General features: G+C 39.4%; 1 protein-coding gene across 1 annotated transcript in view; it reads left to right on the top strand.

The window, feature by feature from the left end:
* Positions 1-13349, top strand: part of KCNN2 (potassium calcium-activated channel subfamily N member 2) — a 104225-nt gene that overhangs the window by 78027 nt on the left and 12849 nt on the right. Inside the window, exons 5-6 of the mRNA XM_020780028.3 lie at positions 2950-3060; positions 4070-4197. Coding sequence (XP_020635687.3) covers positions 2950-3060; positions 4070-4197 — 239 coding nt within the window. The remainder of the gene's footprint in view (positions 1-2949; positions 3061-4069; positions 4198-13349) is intronic.

Here is a 13349-nt window from a genome sequence, read left to right as displayed (position 1 = left end):
AATAAGACCAGATAGGCGGGATAGAAATAAAATAAATAAATAAATAAAATAAATAAATCTTTATACAGTCACCATGCCTCAAAAATGATTTGATGACACATAACATTTTTGGATTTCTTCCTCTTAACTATCAGATAATATGGGTCCCTTTCATAGTACCAATGCCTGTTTGGTCAGGAAGGAGTTAAAAAAATCTTCTCCTGTGAGTCAACAAATTGTACGCTGAGTGACAGGGTCAAAAAGTTTTGCCCCTCTCTGTCTATGCAGTATGGATATTTTTGACCTTGGTTTCCGGTGACATTCTTTGCTAACTCCCAGCTCTCTATTATTATTATTATTATTATTATTATTATTATTATTATTATTATTATTATTATTATTATTATTATTATTATTATTATTATTATTATTATTATTATTATTATTATTATTATTATTATTATTATTATTATTATTATTATTTCATAAGGGAAGGGAAGGGATATTTTTGGAAGACATTCAGAAAACATGTTCATAGAGCTTTTGGTCCAGTAAAGCTTTTCTTCCTCAGGTTGCCTTCTGCAAGGAAAAGGTTTGGAAACTGGAACATACTGTGTCTTTCTAGTCTGCATTATGCAGAATGGGCATGGCAACACTACAGTAGTTTATCTGAGAGGTTAAAGGATGTGTATGTCTCTCTATTGTTTGTGTCGCACTTATGCACACCTTTGCTTCACCATTGCATTAAGTCCAAAAACAGCCTTCAAAGCATTTTGGCATAAAAGGACTAAAGCTACATCCCAGTTATTCCTGTTTCTGTCCTCTCCCAGAAACTGTAGTACAGATTATGTGCTAGTTTTCTGGAATCCTCTAGCACAGGGTAATTTTGTATGAGATATGTTTTAGTTGGAATTTGTCTGTAGTGTATACGTACTTCAATTTCCATTGTAAAAACCCAGGGAATTCAATTCTTCAAGAAACTTCCAGTTTATGATTTTTGGCTATTGTGCTTCCATATCCATGAATAGAAATGGTCATGAAATGAACCACAAAGCAAACCAACCAACCAACAAACAAAACCATGCATTGGACAGTTTCATGGTTCCTTTCGGGGCACTTTGGGGAAACACACCTGCCCAGAATAAAATGAAACACTGAACTATTATTGGCATTGGTGATTCACACAAGTATAATTCGTATGTCCCAAATCCAATATCTGCCAAACTTGGACTGACTTTGGGGCTGACTCTCCCCCCAGCTCTTATAATTTTGGTAAATATTATATTTGGGATGTCTTCATTTATAGCCCCTAAAGCAGGTCCCCCCCCCCCCCGGAAAATGCTCTTTGGCCAGCTGCTAAAAAGCACTTTCTTTGGGGGACCTGCTTTAGTCCCAATCTTTACCAAATTTGGAGGGGGTGGGGAGGGGGGTCAGCTGAAGATGTTCTGTGAGTTTGGCATCTCTAACTTTTGTAGGGGATGTTCTGCTGCTCCTGGAAGTCCCAAACTGCAGGAACCACAAAATGCTTTGCTTCATTGGAAAGTTTGTGGTTCTTGAATAGTGATGAATTATAACCCATAATGAGCTGCCATTTTCCCTAGTTCATGTCCATCTCTATCCATGATTCAAAATGCCGGGAAATAGCCTGATATTTCTACCCATTATTGTGCGAATGGTAGTGAGCACAAGAGGGTATCGTGTAGACCATCTTGACTGCTTCCACTGATGTCTACAGGATACCTTCTTGCGGTCACTACCATTCACATTCATGGAAAAATAGCTCTCAAAATTGCTTTGTATGATATTGATGAAAAAAGGAGTCAGCTTCTGTGATTTTCCTTTGCTTAGTGTCACTTTGTAAATAGTGAACACAGGAGGGTATAGATCATCTTGATTGCTGTCATTGGCGTTGTCAACATTCAGGCTGCCCTTGACTATGTAAAGGCTGGCATCCTTTTTCCTGCTGGCAGTGCGGGTACAATATTGTGCAGCAATTTCGAGCCATTTCCTGGCATTTTGAATCATGGCTATAGAACATAATAGCCTACATACATAAAATGGAGGGTTTTTAAAAGAACTGAATATTAATAATGTAGCTTCTGCTAATGTCCATGTTCTGTTTTCATGCATCACAGAAAAAAACCTCAAAATTGCTGATATCCAACAAGGGATTTATTGTTATTTATTAGTTTCTTTAAATTAATAATTAAAAATAATATACATATGCCTTCAAGTCAGTTCTAATTAATGGCAACCCTTTTGCTAAACCTTTCTGCAGTTTTCAAGTGGTTGAATACTTAGAAGTCATTTACCCTTTTCTCCTGAGGGGTGCTCTGTGGCTGTTCAGCTTGCCCATTACTACATAGGCTAGCTATTTCTCCCAGCCTCTCACTCTACATACAGTTACCCTGTTCACTGTGCTATCCTGCCAGCTAATGTCTTCATAGATAAAGTCCTGATATGAATTCTTCAGTCTGACTTGTAAGAGTCTCACCTTTCTTTGCCCTCCAGTCTTCACGTTTGCCAACTGAAGAGAAATTGTGCATATGGAGAACTAGTTAGCAACACCTTAAGCTTCCTTGTGTCATTTTCTTCTTCTGGTAGAAAAGGGGAAGGGAAAGAGGGATGAATACCTTTTAGAAGCACTGAAGCATGAATATTATCTTCTCCAGTGTCACTAAAACTCTGTAAAAGAAACACAGGAGGAAGAAGAGGTACTGATGGGTAGAGACTGATTGAAATTGTCATTACAAAAACTGAATAAGAGATTAAATGTATTAATATCAAACACAGACCCACAGAAAATATCTAATTATGTAACTGAGCTAAACAAATTCTTAACTGCTTGACAACATAATTCAAGTGAATAACAAAATGGATTTCTCTTCCTGTTTTTTTTTCACCAGTGCAGCCTTTCTTGGACAAGATATAGTAACTTTTTGTGTGTTTTTCCCCCATTGGTATCTCCAGGGTGCTGGTTGTACTGCACTGGTGGTAGCTGTGGTAGCAAGAAAATTAGAACTTACCAAAGCTGAAAAACATGTACATAATTTCATGATGGATACCCAGCTAACTAAAAGAGTAAGTTACAAATGAATAAATCATCTTTTCTGTAAGAAGGTTGTCTTCAGTTTTCCCATTGTTTACTAATTATTCTTGGGATTAATTGATTTCTGGTGTTCGCTATTCAGTTTTGAATAGTGCATGTCACTATTCAAATATTTTGCCCAATAGAGGCATATTTGAAGATTTTGTTATGGAACAGCGTGTTGGAAATAAATGTGAAGTGCCCAGGGCATGATCTGAACATATGACTGAGCAATCATAGTGAAGCTAAACAGATTGGGAGGTAATTAATGGCCGGATGGGAGACTACACATTGCCCTGATTCCAGGACGGAACAAAGTGAGATCTAAATGTAACAAACAAATGAATTGGTCAAGAAGCCATTTAGACCAAAATGTCTGTATTAGACATGCCAGTTTAGTCTGACTGTTTTGTCATTCAGCACAGCTACTTTCTTACCAAACAGTGTCATGACACTAATCTAGTATGGCAGCAATATACTGTAATTCCTATGTGGTCATGAAATTAAATAATATTTCTGATAGGAGGGTTTGTTGAAAACAGTAAATGCTAAACTGTTTGGTAAGCCAGTTAAATTTCTAACCACATGGCTACTTTTCTCTATAAATATATTCAGGCCATGAACCAAAGTTGTTTTGCAGAAAAATGAGCCATGACAACACAAGAAAGAGATAAATAATGTGCACACTGGGTGACGGACAGGTTGTCTTCATATTCACCAGAGTCACACACACAAATACTGTATATGAAAATGTAGCATTCCCAGCATGTTGTGTATTGATGACTGCTAAAGGAAAGCTCAAGAAAAACAGAAGGGAATGCACATAAAAATCAATACTAGCTTTATTTAAAAACATAATGTAATGCAGAAATGAAATCAAAGGTGACAAAGATAGGGAAACCTCAGTAAAATCAAGTTTGATAAATTCATCTATCAGTTATGAAGCCTCGAAAAGGAGGTAACACTATTTTATTTCACCCAATGTTCTCTTTTGTTAAACAGGTGAAAAATGCAGCTGCCAATGTACTCAGGGAAACATGGTTAATTTATAAAAATACAAAACTGGTAAAAAAGATAGACCATGCAAAAGTAAGGAAACATCAACGCAAATTCTTGCAAGCTATTCACCAGTAAGTATATTTTTGGCTTGCATTTTGTCCTTATTAGGAATGGTGTTATCTGGTAGTTTCAGTTTCCAATGTGGATACTGGTCTGCTGTTGCAAATGACCTTGCATTTACTTTTGTTTGCTTTCGGGGGGGGGGGGATATACCTATATCTGTGTATCTGAATGTGCATCTGAATATACAGTACATCCCTGAAGGCAAAGGATGGTATATGTAAGTGAATGTGCCTTCATATGTGCAATCCTGTACCCATACAAGTTGCTCCTTCTTGTTCTAAAATTTATAATGTCTGAAGTTTCCATGGATATTTCAGGCCAGTTGAGGGTGGAAGTGGTGTTGTGAGAAACCTACGTGGAAATAAGCGCACAAGTTTTACATATGAATATTCAGTATCTGTTCAGATAGTATCTATCCTCTTTACTCAAACCTTGATTCTTCAATATGGACTATCTTTACTAAAGTTAAAGAAAATGCACTTCATAAATGTAATTATGTGGGACAAGAATTGTGGTGGCATATTGTGTGAAACAGACATGAATATCAGCAGTATCCTTTTGCGATTTTTGTAGCTTTTGACTATGCTTTGACTAATTAAGGAATATTTAATGATGCTTACCATCAGATAGTAGCCCCTTAGTTATGAGTCAAATACATTTAGCAGAATTTTTAAAATATTTTAATTATTAAAACCAAAGATTCTACCAATCTGCTGCTTGAGTCATGGGTGAAGGACTGCAGTCATTTCATATCAAATGGTTTATATCATTTATTGCTATAATAAGGATTTTATTTGATGAAAAGATAATGGTTTGCAATCTCAAAACTTTCAAGAATAGGCCAGATCTTCCAAATAGAAATTAGTTCTTGATAGTCGAGTTATAAATTGTTGTGCATATGACTCACAGATGAAATCGATTTATTTGGGCTGCAGAGCATTTTTTTCTTAACTAGCTGGCAGTGGCTTTTTAAAAGATCTTGCTTCTAAATCTATTTACATCAGTTTGGTTTGGTGGCTGTGGATAGTACTGTTGATTTACTTTGTTGAATGTCAGTTGCATTGGCACTGCAGTTTCTCCTTTCCTACGTTTAATAAAAAATATAGAAATGTTTAGCAATGCATCACTTAGTGCACTGTGATCATGAATGGGGGGGTTGTGGAGAATTCATTACTGCATCCACTGAATCACTGAATTACTTAATACATTCTATATTATAACCTTCCTCCCCATTTGTTTATTAGATGAATGTAGCCATCAATTTATCACTGTTTCACTTTTTTAAAAAAATAAGTAAAAAAGTTTCTGAAAAGTATGCTCCCAAAACTGAAAGAAAATGAGTCGATTTCCTCAGTGTAGTTGCCAAAACTGGTTTTAAATACCAGAAATAAGTTGATTTAATTTCAGTCAGAGTGAATGTGGCTTCCAGTGTACATACCATATGACTTGAACCCAATATATATAAAAAAGCTGGGATAGGAATCAATTCAAATGGCCAATGGGACTGCACCCTTGTTTTATGAATACTGTGTAGTGTGTGGAAATTAAATACAATATTGACAGTGAATTTTAGTTCAGTTAAACAAAGATATAACATTGCTAATTGGGAAAGCATGAGATGGAGGGAAAAACTATGATAAAATGTGTTTCCACAAGAAAGTTTATATACAAGTTTATGCAATGCTGCCAACATTGGAGGCAATCCTGGGCCAGAGATCTGCACATTCCTTGGCTACAGGACCTGGGACAGCAGAACCTTTCATTTCTCCTTTGTTGTTCACTATCACTCCTGCATTGTATTCAAAATACAAGAACACACCATCCTTTCCTCTGTATGATTTCCGTTGCCGAATTACTGCCACTGGATGCATCTTCTTCCTGAGCTCTGGCTTGCCTTTCTTGACAGTGGCCATTACCATGTCTCCCACCCCAGCAGCTGGCAGCCTATTCAGGCTGTTCAGAAAGGTTTTCTCTAATTTTTTTTAAAAAAATTTATTGTCCAGGATATACACTTTAAATCCATTTGTCACAATAGGTTGAACAGTTTGTAGGGTGGGTTCTTGGAGATTTGAACTTCACAGTGTAATTCAATCCATATGTTACAATATCATCCACATGGCTGTACTTCTTTGCTAGGAAGTCAATCCAGCTGAGTTTAGTGGGACTTCCTTTTGGGTGCACATGTTGAGGGCTGAGCTGGAACATTTACTCCAGTGACTAGCACACCATCAGCATTCAAGGATCACTTCTTTTCATGTCATAGTGGAATCTACCAAGCAGTAGGCAGCAAGGGTAATGTGTAAAAAGCTGGTTGTTAACTTCTATGTCACTGATGTATTTTAATAGAAAATGTGACATTAGATTTGTTTTCTAACTTTACCAACTAGGTTTTCACTTTTTGTAATACTTTGAACTTTTAAAAATGTGTTTGAAACTCTCTATTTAGGTGGGTGGAGTTTTACTTTCAAAGCAAGTGACGGAACTTTGCACGATTAATCTAACATTGCTGTATAAAAGTGTTTTTTGTAGAAGAAACTCAGCAAAGCCATTGTCGTTGTGGCCATTTTCCTTTGCATGCAGTCTAGCTTCTGTTTTAGTGCTGAGTTTTCATTTGTCCTGCATCACTTGGCCTCCAAAGGGCTAAAGGGCCTTTTCGGCAGCTGCCCCCAGACTGTGGAATGCCCTCCCTACTGAAATTTGTCTGGCGCCGACACTGATGACATTTCGGCGCCAGGTCAAAACCTTCCTGTTCCAGAAGGCTTTTAACTGAAATAATATTAGCTGTGGGTCCGATGGCAATTTTATATATATTTTAATTGTATTTTAATTGCTACATAACTTTATTGTATTTTAAATGCTGTAAGCCGCCCAGAGACCTTTGGGTAGTGTGGGCGGCACATAAATTAATTTTAAAAAAAAATTAAGTATTGTGTTCCAGCCAATAGTGAAATGTCCATGTTGAAATCCAGCTGTATCCAGTCATATCCTGTAGGACATTAGTTTTTCAGATGCACATTTTAATTTTTTCTATATATATGTCTGATCTCAGTCTATTTCTCTTTTTAAATTCATGTCAAAGTACTCATCCATATCTTCTTTTACATCCTTCTTTTTTTATCCTAAAGCCTAATGAAGACTTAAATTAGGAAGAGAGAAATAGATCAGACTTGCAGGGCCTATGCATGTAAACTGCTGGATCTCTTAGCTATAACATGGGGCAGGAGTCATGTTAAGATTTCATTACTATCAATTTGTCTGTGATGTGCAAAATGGGAGGGAAAGGTAAAGTGTGCAGGTTCCACTCTGTGTGATTTCTCCAAGGAAGACGAGAAGATACTGGTTATTATTCAAACCTGGTAAAACCTGCTACAGAAGCATTATCCTGTGATAGAGCTGGGCCTTTGTTAATCACTGGTCCACCGACTGCAATGGGGAAAATGTGTGAACAACGAACAACATTACGGAGCCCACTGTGCTCACGTGAAGACCATCCCTTGTGTTAATTTGTTTTAGTCTATTTTACACTTTCTTTTCTTTTGTTTTGTCTTTTTATTTCAACAATGAAAATAGAGCTCGGAAGTAAGTTGTGTGAGCTGTTCCTTTAAAATTTGCAGAATTTACCACTGTCTGCATGCAACGAATTGATACTTTATTTGTGAATTTTCTATAGTCTGGTTGCTACTGTGGAACTGCAATCCAAAGTCATGAATTTCTTCTGTGATAAGTGAAGTTCGGAAGCATGCAGTTTAGGAGTGTCAATATTTCTCGATTTACAGAGAAAGATCTGGCTAGTCTCATTTTTAATCTGACTGTTGCAGCTAAGAAATGATTCGTTTAGAAAATGTTTGTCCTTCCTAATTTTATCTAAAGTTGATACAAATATACTGAAGAATATTACCATCCTTTTTATCAATAAACATTTACAAGAACATAAATAATCAGAAATTTGGGCTGAAATCCTATTTGTGCAGCTATGCCATGGTGATTTTATGGAACTAAAACATTTCCAATTCCCCCTAAGGTCCTGAGGCTCCCATAGAGGCCCTTTTGTCCTGGGACAAGGAGGACTTTAATTAGGGTATCAAGATGAGAAATTCTGTGTATGTGCAATGTATTTGCTCACAACTTAAGTTTAGTCTTCATATAATTTTCAAGCATTTGTGCTTGCAGTTTTTCCACAGCTGTAAGAACATTTTCAATACATTTTGACTTGTTACTTTATGAAGTATTTCTGTGCTTAGGGAACATAGAAACAATGTAGATAAATAAAGCTTGTGCTATTAGACTAATTGATGTTGCCTGGAATCATTGCAACAATGGAAAGAGTTATACCTAGATACCCAGATGAATTTGACTTGATTGGAAATGATTGTCTGATTCGTTCTGTAATATTTTTGGGGTAATTGAGAGATGTGACGAACACAGGTTCCTGATTTTTCTCCAGAGTTTTATAAAGTTCTGTAAGACTCTTGGAGAGAGGTCCATGCGTCAGATTCCCTGATCAGACAAGGGACTGTGGATGCCATTTCCATAAAAGTACTACCTCCTGATGAAGGAGGAGTGGCCATTGGTGGAAGAAACATTAATATTTTAAAATATGTAGATGACACCATCCTACTTTCAGAAAGCAGCAATAACTTGAAACAACTTTTAGGGAAAGTGAAAGAAGAAAGTGCCAAATAAGGACTCCAGTTGGACATTACGAAGATCAAAGCCGTGACTACAGAAGAATTACACAACCTTAACAATGACAATGAAGAAATTAAAATAGAGATTTTGTATACCTTGGTTCAATCATCAATCAAAATGGAAACTTCAGCCAAAAAATAAATAAATCAGAATGAGACTTGGAAGAGCAGGAATGAAGGAATTAGAAAACATAATCAACTATAAGGATATGTCACTGGAGTCCAAGACCAAGATCAGTCGCCCTCTTGCATTCCCAGTTACTATGTATAGATGTGAAAGATGGGCAGTAAAGAAAGCTGACAGGGGAAAATGGATTTATTTATTTATTTATTTATTTATTTATTTATTTTTTAATTTATTTATTTATTTATTTATTTATTTATGCCACGCCCATCTAGACCAAAGTCTACTCTGGGCATCTAACAATAAAAAGTAAAATAAAAACAATATAATAAAATAAAAAACAACAATAGCAATATAGTTCAAGATGGGGAAAAATATTCAAGTGATGACAGGAGGGACAGAGCCAGGTCTTAAGTTTGCTCTTAAGGACACCCAGCGAGGGAGCCAGACAGATCTCTGGGGGCAGACTGTTCCAAAGGCGAGGGGCCACTGCTGAGAAGGCCTGGTTTCTTGTTCTTTCTCTCCAGGCCTCCCTCAGTGTTAGGCTCCTCAGCCACCCTTCCTGGCTAGAATGAGTGATACGGGTAGATCTAGGTGGGAGGAGGCATTCCACTAGATATCGAGATCCTAAACCATTTAGGCCTTTATATGGTATCATTAACACTTTGAAATCAATGCGGAAATGAACGGGCAGCCAATGCAAGGCAGACAGAGTGGGGGAAATATGCTTATATTTTCTTGTCCCACTGAGAAGTCTGGCCACCGCATTCTGCACCATTTGAAGCTTCCCATCAATCTCAAAGGTAGCCCAACGTAGAGTGCATTACAGTAGTCTAATCTCAATACTACATGTACATGGACCAGAGTGGTGAGGGTTCTACCATCAAGATAGGGACGCATCTGGGCAATCCACCAGAGATGGAGATAAACTGAAAGGACCACTGATGCCACCTGGGTTTCCATGCTAAGCGCCGGGTCCAGATGGACCCCCAAGCTGTGAACCTCACTCTTCACAGTGAGAGTCACTTCCCCAAAAGAGAGGGAGTTTCCCAAACCACCAGTGGAGGGGCCATCCACCCTCAGGACCTCTGTCTTGTCCGGGTTCAGCTTCAGTCCATTCTCCTGCATCCATTGCAGTAGAGCCTCCAGGCAGCACTGAAGGGATGGAACGGCATCCACTGTGGTTGGAGAAAAGGAGATGTAGAGCTATGTGCCATCAGCGTACAGATGGCACGAAGCACCACACCCCCTGATGACCCCACCGAGCGGCCTCATGTAGATGTTAAACAGCATTGGGTAGATAATCAAACCCTGCAGAACCCCATATTTGAGACTCCACTGGGCCAAGACACTCTCCCCAAGCTGAACTCTCCGAGGATGGTCCTCCAAGTAGGATCGGAGCCAGGCAAGCGCCAGGCCACCGATTCCCAGCTCAGAGAGTCTCCCCAGGAGAATACCATGGTCAACGGTATCGAAGGTGGCTGAGATATCGAGGAGGACCAAAAAAGACATTTTGCCCCTGTCAGCCTCCCTCAGCAGGTCATCAAAATGCCATTTCCGTACCATGGTGTGGCCTGAAGCCTGACTGGAATGGATCTAGGGCATTGGTTTCATCCAAAAGAGCCTGGAGCTGGTCAGCCGCCACCCTCTCTACCACTTTGCTAAGGAAAGAAACATTGGTGACAGGCCTATAATTGCCAACGCTGTCCATCGCCAAATGTGGTTTCTTCCTTATGGACCTAATGAGTGTCTCCTTGAGGGCAAAGGGAACCTTGTCCTCCTGGAGAGACCCATGAATTATTGCCATGGCCCATTCAGTTGTTGCAGGCCTGGCTGCTTTGAATAGCCAGGCCGGGCAAGGGTCAAGAGAGGAGGTGGTGGCACGACAGCGGTCAAATGCTTTGTCCACCATATCTGGCATCACAGGCTGAAAGAGTTCAAGTCTCATCAGGCAAGGCAGAGTGCTGGATGTCTCTGCTTGATCTACTGTATTCAAAAAAGGAGAGAGCTCTTGGTGGATGGCCTCCACTTTAGATTTTTTTTTAAAGTGCTGTAAATTGGTCAGGTGAAATACTAGTAGGAGGCCCATCACTTAGACCAATTCCGGATAGAACTATATGGAAAAGTTCCGCCTGCTGATTTGAAGCTTTGCTTATCCGGACAGCAAAGTGAGCTTGACTGGCAGCCCTCATCTTAGTAAGGTAGTGGTTAGTCACGATCCTGACAGCTTTCCAATTATAGTCCATCAGGTTCCATCTGCAAATGCACTCTGGCCTTTTCCTATTTTGCTTCATAGCTTGCAGGTCCTGGTTAAACCAGGGCACTGGCCAAGCTCTGCAATGAAGAGGACATCTAGGAGCGATTGTGTCAACAGCCCTGGTGGTGGCAGGAAGCCAGCCATCAACCAGAGCCTCGACAGAGCGCCAGTCAGATCAGCCAGAATCCCTCTCATGGAGTCCTGGAATCCTATAGGATCCAGTAGCCTTCGAGGGACCATTAAAATAGATCTTTGCTCCCTGAGGGGAGGGAGAGCCACTGATAGGTTACATTTTATTAGGTGGTGATCCGACCATGATAAGGGAACTGACACAATGTCAGTTACCACCAGAGCACATTCACTCTGCTTAGTGGAGAACACCAGGTCTAGCGTGTGACCACCCATATGTGTGAGGCTATTAAAATGTTGGGACATGTCCAAGGAAGCCATGGTTTCCAAGATCTCAAGAGCCGGACCAGAAACCTCTGCCTCCACATGGATGTTGAAATCACCCAAGACCAGAAGCCTTGGGGGTTCCAACAGTGCTGGAGAGACAAAGTCCACCAGCTCCAGTAAGGAAATGGCTGGGTTGCGTGGAGTGCAGTAACCCAGCAAGATCCCAATACCATCCCTGGCCCCAATAGAAACGTGGAGGGCCTCCAGACTTGGCTTCACCACTGTAGAGTGCCTAGCAACCTCCAGAGTGTTTCTGTAAACAATGGCTACTCCCCCACCCCTCCAGTCTACCCTACTATGATGTTGGAAGAACAGTTTGTGGATACCCTGGACTGCCAAAAAGACAAACAAGTGAGTCCTAGATCAAATCAAGCCTGAACTATCTCTGAAGGCAAAAATGATGAAATTAAGGCTGTTCTACTTTGGGCACATCATGAGAAGGCAGGATTCTCTGAAAAGAATTTTGTGAATTTCGTTGTATGTGTATATACTTACAATGACAATAAATTATTATTATTATTAAAAGACAATAATGCTGGAAAAGATGGAAGGCAGCAGGAAAACAGGAAGACCAAGTACGATATGGACTGACTTCGTAAAGAAAGCACAGAACTTGAGTTTGCAAGAGCTGAGCAGGTCTGTTGAGGACAGAACATTTTGGAGATAGAATTGGCGTAAGTTGGAAGTGACTTGACAAGATATAACAACCATGACCACCTCCGTTAAAGCCACCCAAGCAGCAGTAATTTTTAAAAATGAAAGACTTCCTTTTGTTCCCTACCATGAAAAGGATTCCATGGGAACGTAGGAATCTTAAGGGGTGTGTGAAACAGAAACTTTTTATTTCCAAAAAATTACTGCAGCTGATGACATGATCAGCCTTATGTGGTGTAGCTGTGTGAATAGGATTTCAGTCACATGTCCATACGCTCTTAGAAAGAAGAAAAGTTCTGCCCAGATTGTCACTATGTGGCTTTCCCTCTTCGAATACTCAGTGACCTAATTATGTTTTATTTTATTTTACTGCTGCTCTTTACAGTCTTTCAGAATCCTTATGTGTTCCTAGCCCTAGGCTCTTCACCCTTCTCAGCCAGTGTGCTTGTGTCTGTCTCTCTCAGAATAATTCTGAAATTGTGTGAGTCTGTATAGCTCACTGATTTAGATATCTGGTTGCAGAGCCAGAGGTTGGGAACGGTAAACGAGTTCTGTGTATTCTTTACCTAGGAAGCCCTGGAAAAGGTTGCCATTAGTCAGAACTGATTTGATGGCACACAACTGTTATTATTATATAGCCATATGATGATTCACCTCCACACACCCCACAAAAGTGAATGTATGGTGCTAAGAGGAGTGGGCTTTAGGTAGAATGATGAAGAAGCAGACACCAGGAATTAAGGAATAGCCAAGTTTCTGCTAAAAATAAATTGCAAGAAAAAATTCATAGATAACTGGTTGTGTGGGCAAAAAAACCTACTAACTACAAATAAACTCTAACTACAAATAAACTTCAACAATGAATAGAAGGTTGGGATGATGATCCAGAAGGACAGATAATGTGAGACCCCCATCCAATCCTAGAACAGTTTGTATTTCTTTAATCCTTATTTTGGAAAATATGGGAGACAAACAGTGACA

The sequence above is a fragment of the Pogona vitticeps genome, chromosome 2 (assembly GCF_051106095.1).
Source record: "Pogona vitticeps strain Pit_001003342236 chromosome 2, PviZW2.1, whole genome shotgun sequence".
Lineage (NCBI taxonomy): Eukaryota > Metazoa > Chordata > Lepidosauria > Squamata > Agamidae > Pogona > Pogona vitticeps.
Note: the sequence above shows the minus strand (reverse complement) of the source record. Positions and strands in the feature narration are given on the sequence as shown.